We start from the raw sequence: 24,812 nt of genomic DNA, 5'->3' as shown, positions 1-24,812 counted from the left end.
AAATAAATAAATAAAGATATTGTGTCCATCTACAACTTAAAAATAAAAAAAAAAAATAAAAGATTTACAGTAAGGAGAGCTTGCTACATAAAATTGTACCTATAGCAATATTCATTATCTCAGAAAATTGTCAATTTCTTCCACTTTATTTAAAACCCAAACAGGTCTGAAAAAGTGGTAGAGGCATAAGACTAAAGGTTGTCTGGGTATCCATAAGTGCCTAACATTCTTTTGGTACAGAGAAAGGAGAATGAATCAAGAAGGTTTTAAGGTGACTGGGCTGGGGTTGTGCCTCAGTGGAAGAGCACTTGCACATGTGAGGTGCAGGGTTCATTCCTCAGCACCACATAAAAAGAAATAAAATAAAGGTATTGTGTCCATCTACAACTAAAAAAAATATTCAAAAAAAAAAAAAAAGAAGGGAAGGTGATCATAAAAAAATTGTTAAGAGGAGAAAAATGCAGACCCAAAACAAACGAAATAAACAACCATCGGCATGTTATGATTTGCAACCTGAAGAAAGGGCACACCTGCCTGTCTCTGCACTTAATATAAGCAATTTTTCTTTAAAAAAAAATCTTATCAATCATTGCAAAATCCATGAACTATTCAATCTCCAGCACCACCAAAAAAAAAAAATCCATGAACTATATTACTGACTAGAACCTCCTCCCAAATCCACAAACTCTATTGCTGAATAGAACCTTTATTATTCTACATCTATTTTCTAACTAAATTTGTGTAGAAGGGTGGGGGGTACCACTCAAATACACTTAACCATAAAAAAAAGCCAATGCCTTCAAACTAAAGATCCCTGGATCACCTCTAAGAAAACAATCTACTTCTTTACAAGACTACTGTATTTTCATATTATGGTAAGTCAGGTATCGTGATACCCCCATCATTGCTTTTTTGGCTCTAGTTGCTTTGGCTATCCTGGATCCTGGGCCTTTTATATTTCCAAATAAATTTTAGGACTGTTTTTCCTAGTTCTATGAAGAACACCATGGGTATTTTGATGGGGACAGCATTGAAAATATATACTTCTTTTGACAGTATGGCCATTTTTAACAATTTATTCTGCCTATCCATGAACATGGGAGGTCTTTCCATCTTCTGAGGTCTTCCTTTCTTCAATGTTCAATAGTTTTCATTGTAGAGATCTTTCACCTCATTGGTTAGATTTATTCAAAGCTTTTCTGTCGCTGTTGTTGTATTGAATTTGAGGCTACTATAAATCGAACGGTTTTCTTGATTTCTTTTTCAGCAGATTCATTGTTATATAGGAAAGTTATTGATTTTTGTATGTTGATTTTGTAATCTGCTACTTTGCAGAATTTGTTTATTAGCTTTAGTAGTCTTTTGGTGTTTTTTTGGATCTTCTAAATATAGTACCATATCATGTGCAAACACTGATAATTTGACTTCTTCCTTTATTATTTATTATTTTTGTCCCTTTTATTTCCTTCTCTTGCATAATTGCTATGGTTAGAATTTCAAACACTATACTAAATAGGAGTGGTGAGAGTGGACATTTGGTCTTGTGCCAGATTTTAAAGGAAATGCTTTCAGTTTTTCTCCCTTTACTATGAGATTGACTTTGGGTTTTTCATATATGGCTTTGTGATGTTGAGGTTAGTTCCTTATATTCCTAGTTTCTTCAGTGTTTTGTTGTTGTTGTTGTTTAATCATGAACGGGTGTTGAATTTTGTCAAAGGCCTTCTCTCCATCTATGGAGATGACCATTTTTACTAAGTGATTTTTCTCTATTGCGGTGGTGAATTACATTTACTGATTTGCATATGTTAAACCATCCTTGCATGTCTAGGATAAAGCCTACTTGGTCATGATACACAATCTTTTTGATATGTTGTTGAACACAATTTGCTAATATTAAAAAAATTTTACATCTAAGTTTGTCATGGATATTATTCTATAGTTTTCTTTCTTTGATGTATCCTTGGTTTAGTTTTGGTATCAGTGTGATACTAGCTTCATATAATGAATTTGGAGGTGTTACATTCCTTTCTATTTCATGGAATAATTTGAGGAGTATTGGCATTAGGTCTTTTCAAAGTCTGGTAAGATTCAACCAAGAATCCATCTGGTCCTGGGCTTTTCTTTGTTGGAAGTCTTGTTATTACTGCTCCTATCTCGTTAAGTCACCAGTCTCCCTATGTTTTCTATCTTCTAGATTGAATTCTGGCAGATGGTATATGTCTAGATTTGTATTCAACATAGTCCCTAATGATCTGTGATGTCTGTGGTGATTTCTACTTTTTCATCTCTAATTTTATTAATTTGGCTCCTCCTCCTCTTTTCCCTCCCCGCTTCCTCTCTCTATAGTACTAAGGATTAAACCCAGGAGTGCTTTAACACTGAACACGTTCCCAGGCCTTCTTATTTTCTTTGTACAAGATCTCGCTAAGTTGCGTAGGGCCTCACTAAGTTGCTGAGGTTGGCCTTCCTTATGATTCTCCTGCCTCACCCTCCTGATCGCTGGGATTACTGGCATGCACCACTAAACCCAGCAGATCTTCTCTCTTATTTTGGTCAGTAAAGCTAAGGGGCTTATCAATCATGCTTATTTTTTAAAAGAACCAATTGTTTCATGATACTTTGTTTTTTTATTCTCAATTTTCATTGATTTCAGCTCTGATCTTAATATTTCCTTTTTTCTACTGGTTTTGAATTTTTCTCCCCCCCAAGGACCTTGATAAGCAACACTAGGTATGTTGCACTTAGGATCATTCTGACTTTCTCATGTAGGCACTCAGTTATGAAGTTTCCTCTTGGAATTGTCTTCATAGTGTCCCAGACATTCTTGTATATTGTATCACTGTTTTCATTTGAGTCTAAGAATTTTTTAATCCCCCCCCCAATTTCTTCTACTACCCATTCATCATTCAAAAATGTACTGTTCAATCTCCATGTATTTACATAGTTTGTCATGTTTTGTCATATTGATTTTCAATTTCATTCTATTATGATCTGATAACATACAAGAAATTATATCAATTTTTTTGGATTTGCTAAGAGTTGCTTTGTGATCCAGAATATTGTGGTCTATTTTGGAGAAGGTTCCATGAGCTGCTAAGAAGAAAGAGTACTCAGTTGTTGTTGATAAAACATTCTATAGGTATCTGTTAAGTCCATTTGATTAATACCATTTTTCAGGTCCAGAGTCTTTACTGAGTTTATATCTGGAAGACCTATCTAATGGTGAGAAAGGTATCACCCAGTATTGAAATCATCCAGTATTATTATACTGGGGTCTGACACTTCAATTTGAGTAGTGTCTCTTTTTTGCAATTAGTTGCCCCTTTATTGTTATTGTTATATCATATTTTATTATTCCCTTTGCCAGTATAAAGTGACCCTCTTTGTCTCTTCTGATTAATTTTGGTTTGAAGTCTGCCTTATCAGATATGAATAGCTATTCCTGCTTATGCTGGGGCTCCATTCACATGGAAAATCAATTTCCATCCTTTCACTTTCAGCCTGTGGCTGTTTTTGCCTGTAAGGTGAATCTCTTGCAAACAATATATAGTTGGGTCTTTTGTTTTGTTTTTGGTACTGAGGATTGAACCCAGGAGCACTTAACCACTGAGCCACATCCCTAGCCCTTTTTTATATTATATTTGGAGACAAGGTCTCGCTGGGTTGCTTAGGGCCTCAATAAGTTGCTGAGGCTGGCTTTGAACTCATGATCCTTCTGCCTCAGCCTCCCAAGTTACTGGGATTACAGGTATACACTACTGTGCCTGGCGGGGATCTTATTTTTTAATCCATTCTGACAGCCCATGTCATTTAATTGGAGAGTGAGACCATTTACATTCAATAGTATTATATAGAGAAGTTTATTAATTCCTGACTTTTTGATTTATTGATAATGTTTAATTTGGTCCTGTTTCTCATTTGCTTAGTTACTCTTGAAATGCAATTTCTTCTTTTGTGAGTTCTAGGTTTATTTTTATTTCTTCTGCATTGACTATTTTTTTTAACATTTTTTTAGTTATAGATGGACACAATACCTTTTTTTATTTATCAATTTTTTTTTTATGTGGTACTAAAGATCGAACCCAGCACCTCACATGTGCTAGGCAAGCATTCTATCACTGAGTCTTCCAATCCTTAAGTTTTTCTTAAGTTCTGTAGTACTGGCCTAGTAGTTTCTGCTTATTTTGGAAGGCTTTTATTTATTTTTGATTTATTATTATTATTTTGGTACCGGGGATTGTATTCAGGGGTGCTTAACAACAGAGCCAAATCCCCAATCCCTTGTATTTTTCCTTTGAGACCGGGTCTCACTAAGTTGCTTAGGCTAATCTTGAACTCATGGTCCTCTTGTCTTAGCCACCCTAGTGGAAGGGATTATAAGTATGCACCACCATGGCTGGATCTTTTACAATTTTGAAGGATAGCTTTGCTAGCTATAGGAAACTTGGTTGACAGTTATTCCATTCCCCCCACCATAACCCCCTCAGGACTTGTAACGTCATTCCAAGCTCTTCAAGGTTTTAGATTTTGAGCTGAAATCTGAAGTAATTCTGATTGGCTTATGTCTAAATGATACCTGATGTTTTTCTCTTAAGGCTTTTAAAAATCTGTCCTTATTTCTATATGTTATATGTCATGGAGAGGTTCTTTTTTTTAAACTTGTCTATATGGGGGTTAATGCCTCCTGTATCTGGATGTCCATCTCATTCTTAAGGTTTAAAAAATTTCCTATTATTTCCCTAAAGAGGTTATCCATTCCATTGGCCTGCATCTTACAACCATCTTCAATTCCAATCATTCTTAAATTTGGTCTCTTAATGTGGTCCTAGAGTTCTTGTATAATCTTTTAAATACTTTTTTTTTAGTTGTCAATGCACCTTTATTTTACTTATTTATATGCAGTGCTGAGAATCAAACCCAGTGCCTCACATGTTAGGAAAGTGCTCTATAGCCCCAACCCAAGAATTTTTTTTTTAATATTTATTTTTTAGTTGTAGTTGGACACAATACCTTTACTTTATTTATTTATTTTTATGTGGTGCTGAGGAACGAACCCAGGGCCTCGCACGTGCTAGGCAAGTGCTCTACCACTGAGCCACAATCCCAGCCCCGAAGAATTTCTTAATGAGAAAAGGATTGATGAAAAATTTTTCTCTACATACAGACTAGTGAATCTTGGAATGATAAGCAAAAATAGTAAAATCACACTTTTTCTATAACAAATTACACATTATCTTCTATAGGAATAGCTGTTGTACGTGAAAAAATAAAGATGTAACCACTATGTTGCACACCCAGAAACATTAGGGAATTTGGTCTTAGAATGATTTAGTTACCTTTTCCTGTCCATCATCTTTTCTTTTCCTTTTTTTTTTTTTTAAAGAGAGAATTTTTTAATATTTATTTTTTAGTTTTCAGTGGACACAACATCTTTATTTTATTTTTATGTGGTGCTGAGGATCGAACCCAGCGCCCCGCGCATGCCAGGCAAGCATGCTATCGCTTGAGCCTCATCCCCAGCCGTCTTTTTTTCTTTTTTTTTTTTTTATTGTTGTTTTTAGTTGTAGATGGACACATACCTTTATTTTATTTAGTTAGTTTTATGTGGTGCTGAGGATCAAACCCAGTGCCTCATGTTAGGCAAGCGCTCTACTACTGAGCTACAACTCCAGTTCCCTATCTATTATCTTTAATATCTCATTTCTTCTTCTTCCCCAAAAGACCTTCTTCCTCTTCTTCTTCTTCTCCTTCTTCAAAATAATCATCAGCATCTCCATCCTGAATTCCTTCATTAAATATAATAAGTTCACTTCCTCTTCTCTCTCTCCCAATTCTGGCTCTGCTACATCTTCATCCTCCTCCTTATCTTCCTCTTCTTTCTCATACTCTTCAGATGAACCAGCTTCATCTTCTTCATCTCCATCCTATTCATCTTCCTCTTCTGAGTCTGGTCCTTTGTCACCCTCCTGACCAACTCTATCTGAGCATGTAACTTATTGCAGCAGTTCAAAAATACTTTCTCTATAATTTTCTAGGTTTGTGATCTCAAGGTTAAACAAGTCAAAACTCTTCAAATTTTTAATGTTTTGCAGAGCTTCTACTATATTGAGATGTTTGATTTTATTTCCATTCAGACTGAGGTAGATAAGATTTGGACATGGTTCTGCCAGGACTTCCAAGCCTCCAGAAATTAAATTGTCAATAAGTTCCAACTTTCAAAGTTTAGATAAGCTGATAAGTTGGGCCAGAGAACTTAATTTCATGTTGGCTATACTCAAAAAATCTAGTTCTTTAAAAGTGTCATTCAGGCCCTCAATTTCCCCACTGACACACAGGTAATTATCAAGAACTAACTCCACCACCTCCTCCACACTTTGTTCTTTAATCCTTGCTACTCTCCTCCTTTCCCCATTCCTGCCACTCCCACTATCCCCCAACCCTAAAATTTTAAAACATTTGGAAATCAATGAAAAAAAAAACAAATATAAACACACACTACCCCCAGATAGGTGTGGGGGACAAAGAAAAGAATTAGCATATGGAGCCAAGGAGTTGGGACTCCAGCGGCCCACGCCTCCTTATATACACATGCATGCATGCACACACACACTAGACATTCCTTCCCCTTCAATGGCTGAGCCTCCAAGACAGGGCAGTGCCAACCAACCCCCTACTCTACATTCCCAAGAATCTACTTTTGCCATCCCATGTTCTCACTCAAGGATCATTACTCACAGTTTCAAACAGTTCTTCCATCAGTTCATTCACTTCCTTTTCTGTGAAAAAGCCAAAAAGTAGGTTGTTGGCAGAAATTATTTTCATTTTGCAGTAAGGGAATATCTATGGAGACAATGGATGCTGTTTCCCACAAAGCATCTAACAAAATCCTCATCTCTATCCTTCATTTATTCAAATCAAAAACACTTATGGAACAACAACTATACTACCCGTTCAAGGTATCTGGGATACAGAAGAGAATGAAAGAGAAAGTTCTCCTTTCATGAAGCTTAAATTTTAGTGAGAAGACATCAGAAAATCTGACCTGAATGATTTTACAATTAGATACATTCATAGTTGGTTGGCCTGTTTAATTATACAGCACTGACTGGATTCAAGAAGCAAGTCTTACAGGGCCCGGTATATATACCTGTAATCCCAGAATACCTATAATCCAGGATACTGGGGAAATTGAGGCACGAAGATCACAAGTTTAAGGACAGTCTGGACAACCTGGTGAGACTCTGTCTCAAAATCAAAAATAAATAAAGGCTGGGGCTATAGCTCAGTAGCAGAGTACTTGTCTAGCAAGTGTGAGGCAATGGTTTCGATCCTTAGCACCACATAAAAATAAACAAAAAAATGTATGCTGTCCATATACAACTACAAAAAAATTAAATACATAGATAGAAAGGTAAATAAATATGACTGGGAATACAGCTCAGTGGCAGAGTGTTCCTGGGTTCAATCCCCAATAATGCAAAAAAAAAAAAAAAAGAGAGAGACAGACATAAGTCTCCAAAAGTGTGTCACAAAATTGATGCATCTTTGAATCTAAACCATTCAGCAACTACATCAATGATTTAGAAGATTCAGAAAAAACTCTTATTAAATCTGTAGATAACAGGAAGCTAGAAGGAAATGCCAATCCAACTAATCACAGATTTAAAAATCAGTATTCTCAAATCACCTAAATAGAATGGGTGGGGATAAATTTAAAGTCCTACATTTAGGATTTTAAAAAGTCAGTTTCTTAAGTACATAAAAAGTTGACATGGTTTAAAAACAATTAGTCTGAAAAAGACCTAAAAGTTTCAGTTTACTTCAAGGTCAGTATGATACAGTTGCACCAAAATGATGCTCATATGCAAGAAGACAGGCATATCACTAACTACAGCAGAGCCTTAGATCACATCTAGAGGACTCTGAACTATAAAAGTCCTTCTTCAGAGAGCATAAGAAAGTGTAAAACTGCTAGGGATATAGTTCTGTGGTATAGCACTTCCCTAGCATGTATGAGGTCCTGGGTTTGATTCCTAGGATTGGAAAAAAAGAAAAGGTTAAAATCCAAATGTTTATTTTTTTAAAAAAATGTTTAATAGTAAGTAACAAAAGCTAAAATTCATTTTAAAAGTTAAAAAAAAATTGAAAAAAACACCTTGGTGAGGATGTGGAACAATTAGAACTCTAATAATAATATAAAATGGAAAACTGCTTTGGAAAATGATCTGGAAATTTCTTATAAAACTAAGTTATATAACTATCAAGGATTTACTGATTCCTCATCTAAAGAGTTGACTCAGGAGAAATTAAACATATAAGCACAGAAACCAACACAAGAAAGTTGAGCAGAATATATTAATGATAGCCAAAAACTGAAAAGAATCCACATGCCCAGTAACACAAAAGTAGATAAACTGTTGTATATATACATGAAATTCTGTAAAATTCTGTAAACTGTTGTATATATACATGAAATTCAGTAAAAGGGGACAAACTAATGACATATGTTATGAAGGATTCTTAAAAATATACTAAGTAAAAGAAGCCTCACACCTAGAGCACAAATAATCTGATTTCATTTATATGAAGTTCTGAAATAGGCAATTCTTATTTGTGATTAAAAAAAAAAACAGAAAGCGGGGGAGGCGGGGGAGGGGGGGAATGACTGACTTGGAAGGGGCATGAGGGAACTTTCTACAGTGATGATTCTATGTCCTGATAGGAATATGAGTTACACAAATAAAGGTATGTCAAAATTCATTAAATGGTATACTTAAGAAATGTGTGATACGTTGTATATAAATTTACATAAATGAGAAGTCACAAACAAATATTGAGCTCTAGTTCATGATATGCAAAGAGAAGTGTTTTTTTTTTATTTTATTTTTCTTATTTGGTACTGGGGATTGAACCCAGAGGTGCTTTACCATCAAGCCACATCCCAGTCCTTTTTATTTTTGCTTTTTTTATATTGAGACAGGGTCTCACTTGAGTTGCTTAGGGCCTCATTAAGTTGCTGAGGCTGGCCTCGAACTTGCAAACCTCAAGCCTCAGCCTGAGTCGCTGGGACTACAGGGGTGCACCACCACATTCGGCTGGAGAAGTGCTTGAAATCAAAATATAACTCACTCTTAAATGCATTTTTTAAAAGATGAATTCATAGATGAACAGAGATAAATGGAGAGCTGCATGATAAAACAAATGCATATTCAAAGTTTCCCCCAGGGCTGGAGTTGTAGCTCAGCGCTTGCCTTGTATGGGTGAGGCACTGGATTCGACCCTCAGCATTACATAAAAATAAATATATAAATACATAATTAAAATAAGTTAATTTTTAAAAATAAGTAAATAAAAATTAAAAGAAAGATATTGTGTTAATCTACAACTAAAAATATTTTTTAAAAAAGGTTTCCCGGGGTTGGGGATGTGGCTCAAGCGGTAGCGCGCTCGCCTGGCATGTGTGCGGCCCGGGTTCGATCCTCAGCACCACATACAAAAAAAGATGTTGTGTCCGCCGAAAACTAAAAAATAAATATTAAAAAATTCTCTCTCTCTCAAAAAAAAAAAATGTTTCCCACTTATTCATTCTTTATAGCTATGCTAAAACATTTATATTAAAACATGTTCACTATACAATTCTTCTAATTCTTCTACATGTTTAAAAAAAAATTTAGCCAGACATGGTCATGCATGCCTGTAATCCGAGCAGTTTGGGAGGCTGAGGCAGGAGGAATGCAAGTTCAAAGCCAGTCTCATCAACTCAGCGAGGCTTTAAGCAATGCAGCAAGACCCTGTCTCTAAATAAAATATAAAAAGGGCTGGGGATGTGGCTCAGTGGCTATGTAACCCTGGATTCAATCCCTAGTACCATAAATAAATAAATAAATTCTTAATAAAATGTAATGGAGAAGTTTAAAGAAAAATAAAGGTTAGAATCCAGAGGAAGTAACATGGATGGTGCCCTTTGGAGAACTAATGAAACTTGGCATGTTTTACATAGGAAAAAAAAAAACAACACTTAGGAAAAGAAATATCTTTGTGTGTGTATGTGTGATACTAGAGACTAAACTCAGGGTTTTGCACATGCTACACATGCTCTACTACTGAGCTACAGCCATACCCCCAGCCTTTTTTTTTTTTTTTTTATAACTTTTGAGACCAAACCTTGTAGTAAAGTTGTCAAGGCTTGCAATCCTCCTGCCTCAGCCTCCTAAGTAGCTAAAGAAACATCTTTTATATGCACAAGGGCTGGGGATGTGGCTCAAGCGGTAGCGTGCTTGCCTGGCATGCGTGCAGCCCAGGTTCGATCCTCAGCACCACATACAAACAAAGATGTTGTGTCCGCCGAAAACTAAAAAATAAATATTAAAATTCTCTCTCTTAAAAAAAAAAAAACACAAAGAACAAACAAGAAGAATATGGAAATGTTAATTGAGCAGTTGTTCAGACTAGAACACACTGTATTTGCAGAACTGATGCACTCCCTCTCACTGAAGATATACAAACAGAGATAAAAAGGTCATATCACAGAAATTATAAACAAATTCTCAAGTGGGAAAAAATATGACCCCACAGAACTTTAAAACTATGATTTTATGCTTTTTTATTATTTTTTTTATTTTAGTCACCCATATAAGGATAAATCCTGTTGAAGGGATTATAATTGAATAATATCACAATGTCACATTTGTTTTATGACAAGGAGTAGGAAGAAAATTTATATTTTACCCTAGTTTTCACAGATCTCTCACTAGAAAGATGGCTCTTCATTCAGGCATCTCAAAAAAGTTCTTTACTTAATTGGCAAATATTGCCAGTACTGTGCTAAACGTTGACTTTACAGCAGTAAATAACACAAAGCCGTGGAGAAGCTCCCAGTCCAGGGGAAAAAGAGAGATGCTAAATAAGAAATTATCAGAGCAATGAGTATATAAAAAAAAAAAAAAAAACATTAAAAAATGGTATGAGAGTGCGAAGCAAGATGATCAATTCTAATTGAAGAGAGTGTCGCTAAGAAATTATATGTAACCAGAAATAACAGTAGATAAACAATAAGGGAAAACAAGTATGTTCCAGCTGACGGATGAACAGAAATAAGATAGCCTGATTTTCTGCTTGAAGCAGAAAATTTCCTTACCTGCAAATGACACTACAGACAAACTCCTTTTAAAAAGATTCTTTCCTTGTCTTCTATGACACTACATTTTCTTGTGGTTTCCTAGTCCCTCCTTCGATGTTTTCTCAAAGCCTAAACCCTCCAGCCTTTTCATTCCACGCATCCTCTTTAACTTCTGGTGCTTTCTTTCCAATGCTTCCTCTAACTCTTTTTCCCCTTGCAGTACAAGAGATTGAATCCAGAGACTCCCCACATGTTTAGGCAAGCATTCTACCACTGAGTTACATCCCCAGCCTTTTTTTTTTTTTTTAGTTGTAGATGGACACAATACCAAAGGTATTTTATTATTTTTATGTGGTGGTGAGGATCAAACCCAGGGCCTCACATGTGCTAGGCAAGTGCTCCACCACTGAGCCACAACCACAACTCTCCCCAGCCCTTTTTATTTTGAGACATGGTCTCACTCAATTGGCCAGGCTCAAACTTGCAATCCTCTTGCCTCAGGCTCCAGAGTTGCTGGGAATACAGTTGTGTGCCACTAAGTCCTACTCCTCTAAATTTAATTGTTACAATAGATAATTTGGATAATTTATCAAAATAAATAGAAGATCTTCATAAAGGAGATGGTATTCTAATCTCAAAAGCAATAAAATAGAAAGTCTAAAGTACTGTAGGAAATATACTGCATTATTTAGACACACAGTAAATATTTCTGGAGGCCTAAAAAAAATCTCTGTACAACTTGGTCAAAAGGTAAGACCTTGCTTTCTCCACATTGTACATATTACTCCAGCACAGGGTCATGTAGACCCTTTGTAAAAATCAATGGGTTTTTTTTTTTTTTTTTGGATACAGGGTCTCACTATGTTGCCCAGACTTGACTCCAACTCCTAAACTCAAGTGATCTTCCACCTCAGCATTCCAAGTAAAAATAAATGATTTCTGAAATATAAATTTTCCATGACTGGAACACTAGCCAATGATACAATTTTTTAAACAAATTACTCAAAGTTATCAAGATTATTTTATATACTACAGTCTTGCAGCAGGTTGTGGCAAAAGTGATCTGCCATGGAATTTATCTGGGCCTATGTCCTCAGACTAGTTTAATATATTAATTTTACCCATCAAATACATTAAACTAGTATTAAATCAAATACCAGTTTAATCTTTCTAAAATCCAACTCAGTTTCTATTGATTTTCTACTTAAAACTTCCCCATAATCTGAACACTACTTATGTTTAGTACCACCTCTCACACAACTCCACCTAATTAGATATTTTCTAAACACATTTTTTTGATGCTTTATAATTTTGTGGTTTGCAGATGCTCTTGTGTTTGCATTATCCCTCTTTGTTCCCAATCATCAAAAATCTCTCATACCTTCTTGAAAGCTTGGCTAAAACATCTCATCTTATGAATCCTTTCCTAAGCCTCCTACCCTATTCCATACCATACTCTAGGAGATGACAATCTCTTTAGGTGACCAAGTGTACTTTACACTCAACCTGTTTGGCACCTATCATGTTATACTGAAATTCTTTCCCTTGACTAGTCTCTCACAGGGCAGGGACTGCTCGAATTTTTCTTGGTATCCCAACTACAATCTTTGCCAAATAATAAGAACTCAATACATCACTATGGGATATAAAAATAAAGTACTGCATTCTGAACATATACCTAAATTTAAAGAATTACAGAAATAAGCAGTAGAGGAAACTTAAATGTCTTAACTTAAACATGCTGCAAATTTCACCAACAAAAATCTACAAAATAAACAAAGGTAGATGCAGAACAGACAAAACCAGGATTTGATAAACATACTCACTGGTAATTCTCACTGCCCGGTCAGTACGGAAATCCTCTGTATCTGGTTCATCAAGATCTTCTAGAAAATTATATTCTGGATCATCATCATCATCGGCTTCATCTAGGGGGGAAAAAATGTTTTATACATTCCCAAGTTCTGAACTCATTACCAATAAAATCTTAGTATTTTCGCTTTTTAAATTTTTTATTCTTTTTAGTTTCACATGACAGTAGAATATATTTTAACATTATACATACATGGAGTATAACTTCCCATTCTTTTTTTTTTTTTTTAAAGAGAGAGTGAGAGACAGAGAGTAAAGAGAGAATTTTTTAATATTTATTTTTTAGTTATTGGCGGGCACAACATCTTTCTTTGTAGATGGTGCTGAGGATCGAACCCGGGCTGCACGCATGCCAGGCGAGCGCGCTACCGCTTGAGCCACATCCCCAGCCCTAACTTCCCATTCTTGCGGTTGTACATGATGTGGAGTCACACTGGTCATGTATTCATACATGAAAACAGGAAAGTAATGTCCAACTCATTCTACTATCTAAAATCTTGGTATTTTCAACACCTTAAGAATCTGTTCCAATAAATAATGTACATTTTTTAACTTTTTAAAGAACTGGTTTTCTCCTCAGTGCCTCTGCACAGATCATTTCCCACAGCTGTCATCTCACCTACTTTCTCCAATAAACCAGGTTCTGCCCCTCCTTTCAAAATAAACTTAAGGCTATCAATATGTAGCAGAAGACAGAAAGCTGCTAATCTCTCTTTGAGTAGTACATCCCATGAAAATGAGACACAGAAAGATAGACCACCCACAGGCAGTTAGGGAAAGGGTCACAGAGAAGGAGGAAGACATGATTAGAAAATCAAGCTTCAGACCCCACCTAGTCCTAACCACAGGATATTTCCTTAACTACCCTTAGCAATGACTTACCTAGAGAACACTCACCCCCACTGTTATGCTAATAAAGGCTCAGACACTACTCTCTCCAGGGGCTGGAGTTGGAGCTCAGCAGTAGAGCACTTGCCTCTTACTGTGAGTCACTGGGTTTGATTCCCAGCACCATTCATAAATAAATAAATAAAAATGGGTCCATCAACAACTGATATAAAAAAAAAAAGAAAAAGAAAAAAGAAGAAGAAAGAAAGAAAGAAAAGAAACTGCTCTCTTCAGATTAGCTGAAGTCAAAATAGAATTGATTGGTCCCTTTCTGAATCCTATATTTACATGTCATCCCACCAATCACCTACAGAGACAGATCAAGCCCATAAAACCCCCTAGACAGAAGACAGGCCCCTGAGACTGTACCTTCCCTCAGAATCACTCCTGTATTCTGGGAGCCTTTTCTGCTTTAAATAATCTTGCTTTTCTACCCTTCACTTGTACATTTGTCTATGGATCTCATTCTTTGAATTTGCCAAAGAACTCACCTGACATCACACTCTGTTTTTCAAAATTAGTACTTTTTAGCTGGATGCAGTGGCATATGCCTGTAATCTCAGGAGGCTGAGGCAGGAGGTCCTAGGTTTGAGGCTACCCTCCTCAACTAAGTGAGATTCTGTCTCAAAATTAAAATTTTAAAATATAAATAAATTACTAAAAAGGGCTGGAGATACAGCTCAGTGGTAGAATACTTGCCTGCCATGTGTGAGGCTTTGTGTTCAATCCATAGTACCATCAAAAAAAAAAAAAAAAAAACTTTTTGTAAAAGCTATTTGTACACTATTGATGATAATAATAATAATAAAAAAGGAATGGCATAAATTACATAGCCACTCCCAACAATTAGGGAGTGGCTATATAATTATAATATCTTGGTGTGATAAAATAAAAAATGTGAACATACAGCATTCTATAAATGCTTAATACATGCATGACAGTAGAGCATAATTTCTGCATACATAATGACAATAAGTATGAAAGTTACATATCTGCAATGATAAGAATCATAAATAAATAAAAATGTACAAAAATAATAAATGTTATGCTAGGGTAGTAGAAATACTGGAAATACAGGTGTTTTTCTAATTTTCTTTTATTCATTGATTGGTTTTTTTTGCAGTACTGGGGACTAAAGTCAGAGGCAGTCTACCACTTAGCCACATCTCTAGGTCTGCATTCATTTATTTATTTTTAAATTTTGAGACAGGGTCTCACTAAGCTGCTCAGGGAGGCATCAAATTTGTCATCCTCCTACTTCAGCCTCCCAAGTCACTAGGATTACTGTGCTACTGTGCCTAATGTTTTTCTTTTTTTTCTTTTCTTTTTTTGTGCACACTAGGCAAGCTCTCTATTGCTGAGCTACATTCCCAGCCCCCATGATTTTCTTTAATGTTAACATTATGACATCTTTTCAAATTTTTTTTTTTTTAAAACTGGCATCTCACTATGTTCTTCAAACTCTTAATTCCTATGCTCAAGTGATTCTCCTTCCTTAGTCTCTCAAACAGCCAGGACTACAGCTGGGCACCACTATGCCCAGTTTCTTTTCAATTCCTTAATAAAAACTGTAGAGTCATTACATTATATTTTTTCACTCCTGGAAATTGAACCCAGGGGCTGGCACATGCTTAGGTAAGTACTCCACCACAAGCTACATCCCCACACCTAGATTACAGAATTTGAGGTGATATTTTTCCCAGACAACTTTAGATCAGTATTTTCTAAGAAAACTTTCTGCAATCATGGAAATGGTCTACATATGTACTGTGCAATACGATAGCCACTAGCCACATGTGATTGCTGACAACTTGAAATGTGGCTAGTGAAACTAAGAAAATTAATTTAAGAGAAAGAAATAAACTACAAAAAAGAAAAGAATTAAATTCATAACAACTATGTATCCATTAAACAGGAGAAGAAATTTCTAGGTATTATGATGAAAAAAATCTAAATTATATCATTAAGTAAAAAGAACAATCTGCAGATCAATAGGTATAATAAGATTCTTTGTGTGAAAAACTTTCTCACTTAAGAGAAATATATGCTTAAGTGAACACAAAGAATATCAAAAAGCGCATGAAATTAAAAAAGACTGAAAAATAAAATGCTTTTTCACTTTCTACCCTTTCACAGTATTTTGTAATATGAAATGAGCCTCTTCCGTTAAAAATAAATATGCACTTTTTTTCTTTAAATATTTTTTAGTTGTAGTTGGACACAATATCTTTATTTCACTTTTTTATTTTTATGTAGTGCTGAGGATCGAACCCAGGGTCTCACATGTGCAAGGTGAGTGCTCTACCACTGAGCCACAACCCCAGCCCCCACACTTTTTTTCTTTTCTATAGTTTCTAATATGTTGGCCATGCTAGCCTTCAACTCTTGGGAATCCTTCCACCTCAGTTTCCCCATTCAAGAGTCCACAGATGCTACCACTATGCCTGGCTTACATATACTTTTTTCTTGTATGCTTTTTCTAGAAACAAGGTCTTGCTATGTTACCCTGGCTGGCCTTGAACTTGCAATCTTCCTGCAAGCCTCAGCAGCCCAAGAAAAATGGCATCAGAGGTGTGTGACAGCCATTGCACCCAGCTTTGTATATACATTTTAATTCATTATCAATTGAAAATTTATGCTAATTTACCCAAATCTACTTTGATAATTCTTTTATTTAAATATTTATTTATTTTTTAGTTGTAGTTGGACACAATACCTTTATTTATTTATTTTTATGCTTGCTGAGGATCGAACCCAGGGCCTCACATGTGCTAGGCAAGTGCTATACTGCTGAGCCCACAAACCCAGCCCCTACTTTGATAATTCTTGACTCAATATTTGTACTCAATTTGCTGGGCGTGGTGGTGTACACCTATAATCCCAGTGGCCTTGAGGCTGAGGCAGAAGGATCCTCAGTTCAAAGCTAGCCTCAGCAAAAGCAAGGCACTAAGAAACTCAGTGAGACCCTGTCTCTAAATAAAATACTGGGGATGCGGCTCAGTGGCCGAGTGCCTCTGAATTTAATCCTTAGTACCCTCCAAAAAACATGAGCAAATAAATTGTACTCAATTAATAATATGTTAATTTGCATTGTTAATTCATAGCTATTTAAATATCAAGTTTTTTTCCATCTATTTCTGGGTTTATCTTGCCATTACAAATTCTTTGGTTCCTAGGAAATGAAATCCTATCTTCCTAATCTCCACAATACATTTGATGTAGATCTCTTTACAGCAAGATCTTTACCAACACTGTTGAATAATCAAAGTTCTCGGGAAAGCCTATCACATATGGGTAGTGTGTACAGGTTTGGATCCCATCTGTTTGGGTGCAAGAAGTGCAACAGATGGCTTCTGCCCACACCACGCAAATGGGTCAGTCAATATTTTTCTCCAAGAACTTATTTGGCAAACATGCTGAAAAATCATTTAATAGGATTTCTTCTGAGTTCTGCTTAGCTCTTGATATTGTGGTGGTAGAATGTGCTCATTGATTAATAATGTCAACATTTACCCAGATAACCTTAAGTTGGTATGCTCCTCTAGTGATGTTTCTTAATTATTTTCTGCAAGTAAGATTCTGACTTTTGCCAGGTATGGTGGCACATGCCTGTAATACCAGCAATGTGGGAATCTGAGGGAGGGGGATTTCAAGTTCAAAACCAGCCTCAGCAACTCAATGAGGCCCTAAGCAACTTTCGAGAACCTGTCTCAAAATAAAAATAAAAAGGGCTGGGAATGTACATCAGTGGTTAAGTACCACTGAGTTCAATCCATGGTTCCAAAAAGAAAAGACTGACTTTTAATAACATGTAGATCAAATGGTACTAGGAATATGTGAAAATAACCAAAAATGCTATAAAAAGTATATAGGCCTATGGCATAAGTTTGGTACTAGGATACCATATCAAGCATCATTTCCTGTTTACCAGCCCTGAGTAAATTCAGCTGGTAGACTTAGGGGCCAAACACTCTAATCATTGGCTGTGTGTGTGTGTGTGTGTTTTGTTGTTGTTCTAACAACTGAACCCAGGGATGCTTTACCACTAAACTATATCCTCAGCCCTTTTTTATTTTGATACAGGGTCTTGCTAAGTTACTGAGCTGGCCTGGAATTTGTGATCCTATTGCTTCAGCCTCCCAAGAAGCTGGAATTACAGGTGTGCACCACCATGCCAGGCCTCTCTCCATTACTCTTTTTTTATTGTTCTTTTTTTTTTTCCAGTTGTCAACGGACTTTTATTTTATTTATTTATATATGGTGCTGAGAATCAAACCCAGTGCTTCGCATATGCTAGACAAGTGCTCTACCACTGAGCTACAACCACAGTCCTGTCCATTTCTTTTTGCATAGATTTGGAAGCTTGGTGTAAAAGAACCTCAGAGAGGGCTGTTAGAAAAAATAAATTCAAAAAATGAACTTCAAGGGCTGGGGTTGTGGCTCAGTGATAGAGCATTTGCCTCACACACATGAGGCCCTGGGTTCGATCCTCAGCACCATATAAAAATAAGTAAATAAAGGTATTATGTCCATCTACAATAAAAATATTTTTTAAAAAAATGAACTTTAAGAAATATGTAGAACCAAAAACAAAATATCATAAAAATTTTTAAGTCTGTATAGGGAGGGAAAAACTGCATAGTTCTCATCAGATTCTCAAAGGAGAATTCCTTTGAAAGGAATAAATACTAAAAAATTCAGAAGCTTAGTATTATGGTTTGGATGTGAAGTATCCCCCGGAGGCTCATATGTGAAACAATGCGAGAAGGTTCAGAGGAGATAGGATTGAGTTGTAAGAGTATTAAACCAATCAGTGAATCCTGACAGGGATTAACAGAGTGGTAATTAAAGGCTGGTAGGGTGTGCCTAGAGGAGGTGGGAATTGGGGGTGTGGCTCTGGGGTATATATTTTATTTCTGGGAGTGGAGTCTCTCTCTTCCCCTCCTGGTTCACCATGTGAGCTGCCTCCCTCTGCCACACTCTTCCACCATGATGTTCTGCCTCACCTCAAGCCCCAAGGAATGGAGCCAGCCTTCTATGGACTAAGACCTCTGAAACTATGAGCTTTTAAATAAACTTTTCCTTCCCTAAATTGTTCTGATTGGGTCCTTTTAGTCTAAAACATTTAGACTTCTATCAGAAAGACTAAAGGGCTGGATGCAGTAGCGCTGGCCTGTAATCCCAGCAGCTCAGGAGGCTGACACAGAAGAATCATGAGTTCAAACCCAGCCTCAGCAACAGTGAGGCACTAAGCAACTCAGTGAGACTCTGTCTCTAAATAAAATACAAAATAGGGCTGGGGACATGGCTCAGTGGTCAAGTACCCTTGAGCTCAATCCCTGATAACAAAAAAAAAGAAAGAAAGACTAGTAGGAGTGTTGAAGATGTATCTAAGTGGTAGAGAACTTGCCTAGCATGTACAAAGTCCTGAGTTCAATCCCCAGTACCACAAAAACAAAAAGAAAAAAAGGCTAGCGGGATAACAAATAAGTCACTGATTATTGAAGAACTGATTCTCCAGTTTATTTGATCAATTTCAAACTTCGTATTTTCCTTTGTATACAATTTTATGCATTTTGAAACCTATTAGTGTCCCTGGAATAGAGGAAAAATAGAAAAAAAGAAAACGGCTAAGATTCAAAACAATCTGTTTCTTGTCATCTATCTTTTCTAACTGAATGAGAAAAGTCCTAAATTTAAATTTAGGACTAGAATTCTATTCTTCCTCTTCCCATATTAATGTAGAAAACTAAAACTAACCAACTACGTATCTGAAAACTCTTACAGATGCATCTCAAACTATTATCAGGGGTCCCTCTGGGGAAAGACAGTGTCATCCTGGGGAAGAGCGTTAGCACTTTTTTTAATATTTGATTTCTTTATAACAAGCTTATATTACTCGTATACTTTTACTAGAAAAAAAAAAGAACTCTGGGAAGGATATATCCAACAGAATCCACTATGCGTATTTATCTGCCACCTCTCTATCCTTCCTTCCTATCATGGTTTTCAAAAATATTTCAAAGGTCCAGTTCAATTACCTACCTCTTTTATGTAGCTATAGTTTGTGGGGAGCCACACTGAGTTACCACACCTTCCAGTCCTCATGCACCACAGGGATCTGAAAGATCACTGTAGTCTGGTGTGGTAGTGCCATGACTCCTGACTCAGTCTTTTCCCCTGCTGGATAGCAAGGCCAGTTTCACGAGTAGGCATACCCCTGGGGTTGAGCTACACTCACCTATTCTTTTGTAATCCTACCCCTTTGCTCTGTTTGGGATAGAATGTTCCATGAAAACTCCCTTTTTGTGTCCCTTTCTCTTGCTCTGCCTTTGGGTGTGCCTTCCTAGATGTCAGTCAATCTGCTGACAGCAGACATCACCAAGCTAGGCTCAACCCCCTGAAACCTGACCCCTTGCCTCATGGCTTCCCCTCAGTAAAAGGGTTCAGCATGTGCTCTCAATCTCTGTCTTTCTGTGGACCCCTAAGGTCAGAGGAGCAGTCACAGGACCCAAAGAAAAAGGTATCTGTCTCTTGTATGATTACTTCCTACAGCCCAGTTCATCTGGGGTGACCCTGAGTGTTTTAGTCATGGAATTGGACAATAGTTGATCATCCTAAACATGAATTATCTTCCCCTCTTCTAAAACCTTATAACAAGCCCGGTACAATGGCCCACACTGGTAGTTCCAACTATCAGAGAGGCTGAGGCAGGAGGATCACATGAGCCCAGGAGGTTAAAGCCAGCCTGGGTGACATAGCAAAACCTCATCTCTTTAAACAAAACAAACAAAAAAATTAAATTAAATGTATTTAAACAAACAAAAAAATTAAATTAAAATAAATGTATCATGAACTAACAACAGACCAGATGTCCTTTCTTTTTTTTTTTTTTAATAATTTTTTTTTTTAAGTTGTAGATGGTCCCAATACCTTTACCTTTATTTTATTTTTTTAACATGGTGCTAAGGATTGAACCCAGTGCTTCACACATGCTAGGCAAGTACTCTACCGTTGAGCTACAACCTCAGCCCCAGATGTCCTTTCATTTTCAATATATGAGCCTTTATCCCTGAAGGATCCAAGTACAATGCCTATATAAGAAAAGTATTTATTAAATTTTGCCAAATGATATGCAATATGATTTTTAAAAAAATTTTTTTTTAGTTGCTTAAGACAATACAATGATCTTGACATATCATACATTTGATTCAATGGGGTATGAATTCTCATTTTTTCATGTGTACAGATTGCAGGATCACATTGGTACAATATGATTAATAGTATCAGAAGTACATTCAAGTGCTGGGGTTATACCTCAGTAATACAGGGCTTGCCTAGCATGTATGAGGCACTAGGTTGGATCCTCAGTACCATATAAAATAAATAAATAAATAAATAAAATTAAGGTATTGTGTCCATCTATAAGTAAAAAATGAAAAAGAAGAAGAAGAAGAAGAAGAAGGTATGTTCAAACACTTAAGAGGATAATTGAATAAGTCACTTGCCCTGACATTCCTGGCCTCACCTATCTACCCATTTACAGTCTATTTCCATCCAAACTTTTATTTCATCAATATTCCTTCCCCACTTCTGGTAACACTCTTCTTTTGGGTAACAGCATACTCCAACCACATTGCTCTATGAGGTTCTGTCAACCAAGGACTCCATGCCAAAACAGTCTCCCTATGGGTACCACACACCACCAACAGACCGGGCATGTGATCAAACCAAGCCATTCTGAGTTGTTCCCCAGATTTTTCAAATTGGCATTTATAGTGCTGACAAAGTAAAAAGTAGTCATTGCGGGGGGGAAAAAAAATTGAGAACTGAACTATGTGATAAAAAGAAATACAGAGGGGGCTGGGATGGTGGCTCAGCGGTAGAGCGCTCGCTAGCATGGGCGGGACCCGGGTTCGATCCTCAGCATCGCATAAAAAAATAAAGGCATTGTGTTGTGTCCATCTACACCTAACAATAAATATTTTTAAAAAAAAGAAAAGAAAGAAAGAAATACAGAGGGAAGGAGAATCCTAACAGTTCCACTGTGGGTTTTCCTGTCTTTCCCAAAGCTTGGTCTTATTTAATCTCAACAAGATAGAGGTAGAATTCTTTTACTTGCATTATAAAGACCCTTAACTAACACAATGTTCTTGTAGTGAGCCAGTGAATCCTCATGAAATAATATAGAAAATTATGTGTGTGTTTATGTTTCAGAAGAGGATCCATAATATTCAAAAGATTGCTAAAAAGGAAACCAATAGACTAGAAAAAAGGGATCCAAGAGAGGGAGAAGGAGAGAGAAAGGAAAGGGAAGTGCATCAATTTAAAAAGATGACCTTAAAAAGATGCCCCCCAAAAAATTCTTAACCAAGACAGAGAGAGAGAGAGAGACAGAGACAAACAGAAAACAGAGAAATTACTGATTTAAACTAAATAACTTACATAAAAATTAAACGAACTCAAAACACACCTATGATATGACAATATGTATATATACTTGGATTTGGTTCTGTTTTGGTACTGAGCCCAGAGGAGGTTTACCACTGAGCTACATCCCCAGACCTCTTTGAGACAGGGTTTTGCCAAATTACCCAGGATAGCGTCAAATTTGCAATGCTCCTGCCTCAGCCTCCCAGGAAGGCTAGGAATAGAGGTGTGTGTCACCTGTGGGTTTTTTACCACAATTCCTGGCTCATTAACTTCCTTACCAGGGCACAGAAACTCTAATCTTCCCCTGCCTTTAGCTGGCCACAGGAAATTTTCTGACCTACCCTATTTGACAGTAGACCATGAAACCCTCCTTGGAGGAATGAATGCTCTACAGAGAGGCCAATCTGAACCATCTCTAGGTTGACAGCATTAGAACTGAATGTGATTAGAGGACATCCAACTGGTATCCACTGCACAGAATTGCTTACTTACTGGTAAAGAGAAATCCCCACACTTCCATACCTTTTGAGGTCTCAGAAGTCCTCTGTGTGATTGTAGTGTGAAAATAAGGGGGAAAGTCTTCTTATTTTTTTCTTTCAACACAATCCCATTCTTTTTTTTTTTTTTTCAGTATTGGGGATATCTAGGAGTGCTCCACCACTGAGCTATATTACTAGCCCCTTTTTGTTTTGAGAAAGGGTCTCACTAAATTGCTTAAGGCCTTACTAAGTTGCTGAGGGCAACCTCAAACTTGTCATCCTCCTGCCTCAGCCTCCCAAACTGCTGTGATTATAGTTGTATGTTACCATGCCTGGCTACAATCCCATTCTTTAAGCTTTTGATTAACAAAAATTTTACAACATAGATAGTGGACAGAAATAGATAGTAAATGCAAACATCACTTACCTTCATTCCCCACATCATCATTCATGAGTCCCCCCAACCACATCTTCCAGTCCTCATCATCAGCTGTATTGGGATCATACATATCTGGGGTGATATCTGGAGCTCGGAGCTCTGCCTCTAGTTGCCCCAGGGGAACATCTTTCAGGGGCATCTTAGAACGGGTTCGGAATGCAATGAGACTATCATCCATGGGCTAACCAGTGGAGAAAGAAAAAAGCCACTAAGCAAATATGTTTTCAAATTCTTTGAACTTCATCCATTCCTCATCCTGGCTAAAACCACAAGAACTCTTCCCTAAACAATTTGGTTTTTTTTGCTGTTTATCTGAAAATATTAAGAAAAACGATGTGTTTTAAACAAACATTTCAAGAACATCTATTGAGATATGTATTTATACACCATAAAATTCATCCTTTTAAAGGGTATAATTGAGTGGATTCAATATATCACAGAATTATACAAACATCACCACTAATTCCAGAATGTTTTCATCATCCCAAAAAGAAATTTCATACCAAAAGTGCTAGGGAGGGATACTGACCAAATTATAATGTTATATTGTATATTATGTGCATGTGTAACAAAAATCCCATCAGTATGTATTAACTATAATGAACCAATAAAAAGTGTGGAGAAAAAAAAGAAGTCCTAAACCCATTAACAGTCACCCTTTTTTTCGCTCTTCCTCCCAGCCCCTATTAACCATTGATCTTCTTTCTATCTATATGGATTTTCTTCTACTAGACATTTCACAAAAATGGACTCATACAATGTGTGGCCTGTCTCTGGCTGCTTTCACTTGGCATAACATGTTCAAAGTTCATCCTTGTACCATGTATCAGTACTCTACCACTGAGCCACAACCCCAGCCCAGTAATTTTTTTAAATTACTGGATCCTGACTTGAGTAACTACTGTGGTAATATAATAAGAGAATTAATTTTTAGAAAACACACGAAAAGTTTTTAGGGGTGAAAAAACATCATGGGGGGGGCGGCTGGGGTTGTGGCTCAGTGGTAGAGCACTTGCCTGGCATGTATGAGGCACTGGGTTCAATTGTCAGCACCACATATAAATAAATAAATTAAATAAAGGTTCATTGATAATATATTTTTAAAAAATCATGGCGGCAACACAGCTCCAAAACAATTTTTTAAATGTATATATAGAGAGAGAGAGACAGAAAAAACAATTGTGATAAAACAATTGTGATTCTCAAGAATCTAGGTGAAGGTTGTTTCTATGATGCACATTTCGTAATGCTGTCACAAAGTTTATTCCTTCCTTAGAAACTGCAACTCAGGGGCTGAGGTTGTGGCTCAGTGGTAGAGAGCTTGCCTAACATGCTTGAGACACTAGGTTCAATCCCAGGCACCCCATACAAATAAATAAAATAAAGTTATTGTGTCCTTCTACAACTAAAAAAAAAAATTTTACAAAAGAAAAAGAAACTGCAACTCAGGCAAGACAGAACAAAACAAAAAGAATATCAAAGATTAACAATTTCATGACTCTTACATATAAGAATTTAATCTCTTTCTCTTCTCCTCTAGACATGAGCAACAACTAAATTACCACATTTCACTTTGTCAGTG

The 24,812-nt window shown here is 36.6% G+C and overlaps 1 protein-coding gene and 1 pseudogene across 9 annotated transcripts in view; both read right to left on the bottom strand.

Moving 5' to 3' along the window:
- Gon4l (gon-4 like) overlaps window positions 1-24,812 on the bottom strand; it is an 81,280-nt gene that overhangs the window by 30,353 nt on the left and 26,115 nt on the right. For all 9 annotated transcript variants that reach the window (XM_071618351.1, XM_071618356.1, XM_071618358.1 and 6 more), the window contains 3 exons: window positions 23,219-23,411; window positions 12,946-13,047; window positions 6,736-6,776 (listed from right to left, as the gene is read on the bottom strand). In XM_071618351.1, the coding sequence (XP_071474452.1) occupies window positions 6,736-6,776; window positions 12,946-13,047; window positions 23,219-23,411 (336 nt within the window). The remainder of the gene's footprint in view (window positions 1-6,735; window positions 6,777-12,945; window positions 13,048-23,218; window positions 23,412-24,812) is intronic.
- LOC139707331 (acidic leucine-rich nuclear phosphoprotein 32 family member E pseudogene) lies at window positions 5,012-6,704 on the bottom strand (annotated as a pseudogene).

Source organism: Marmota flaviventris, chromosome 10 (genome assembly GCF_047511675.1).
Source record: "Marmota flaviventris isolate mMarFla1 chromosome 10, mMarFla1.hap1, whole genome shotgun sequence".
Lineage (NCBI taxonomy): Eukaryota > Metazoa > Chordata > Mammalia > Rodentia > Sciuridae > Marmota > Marmota flaviventris.
Note: the sequence above shows the minus strand (reverse complement) of the source record. Positions and strands in the feature narration are given on the sequence as shown.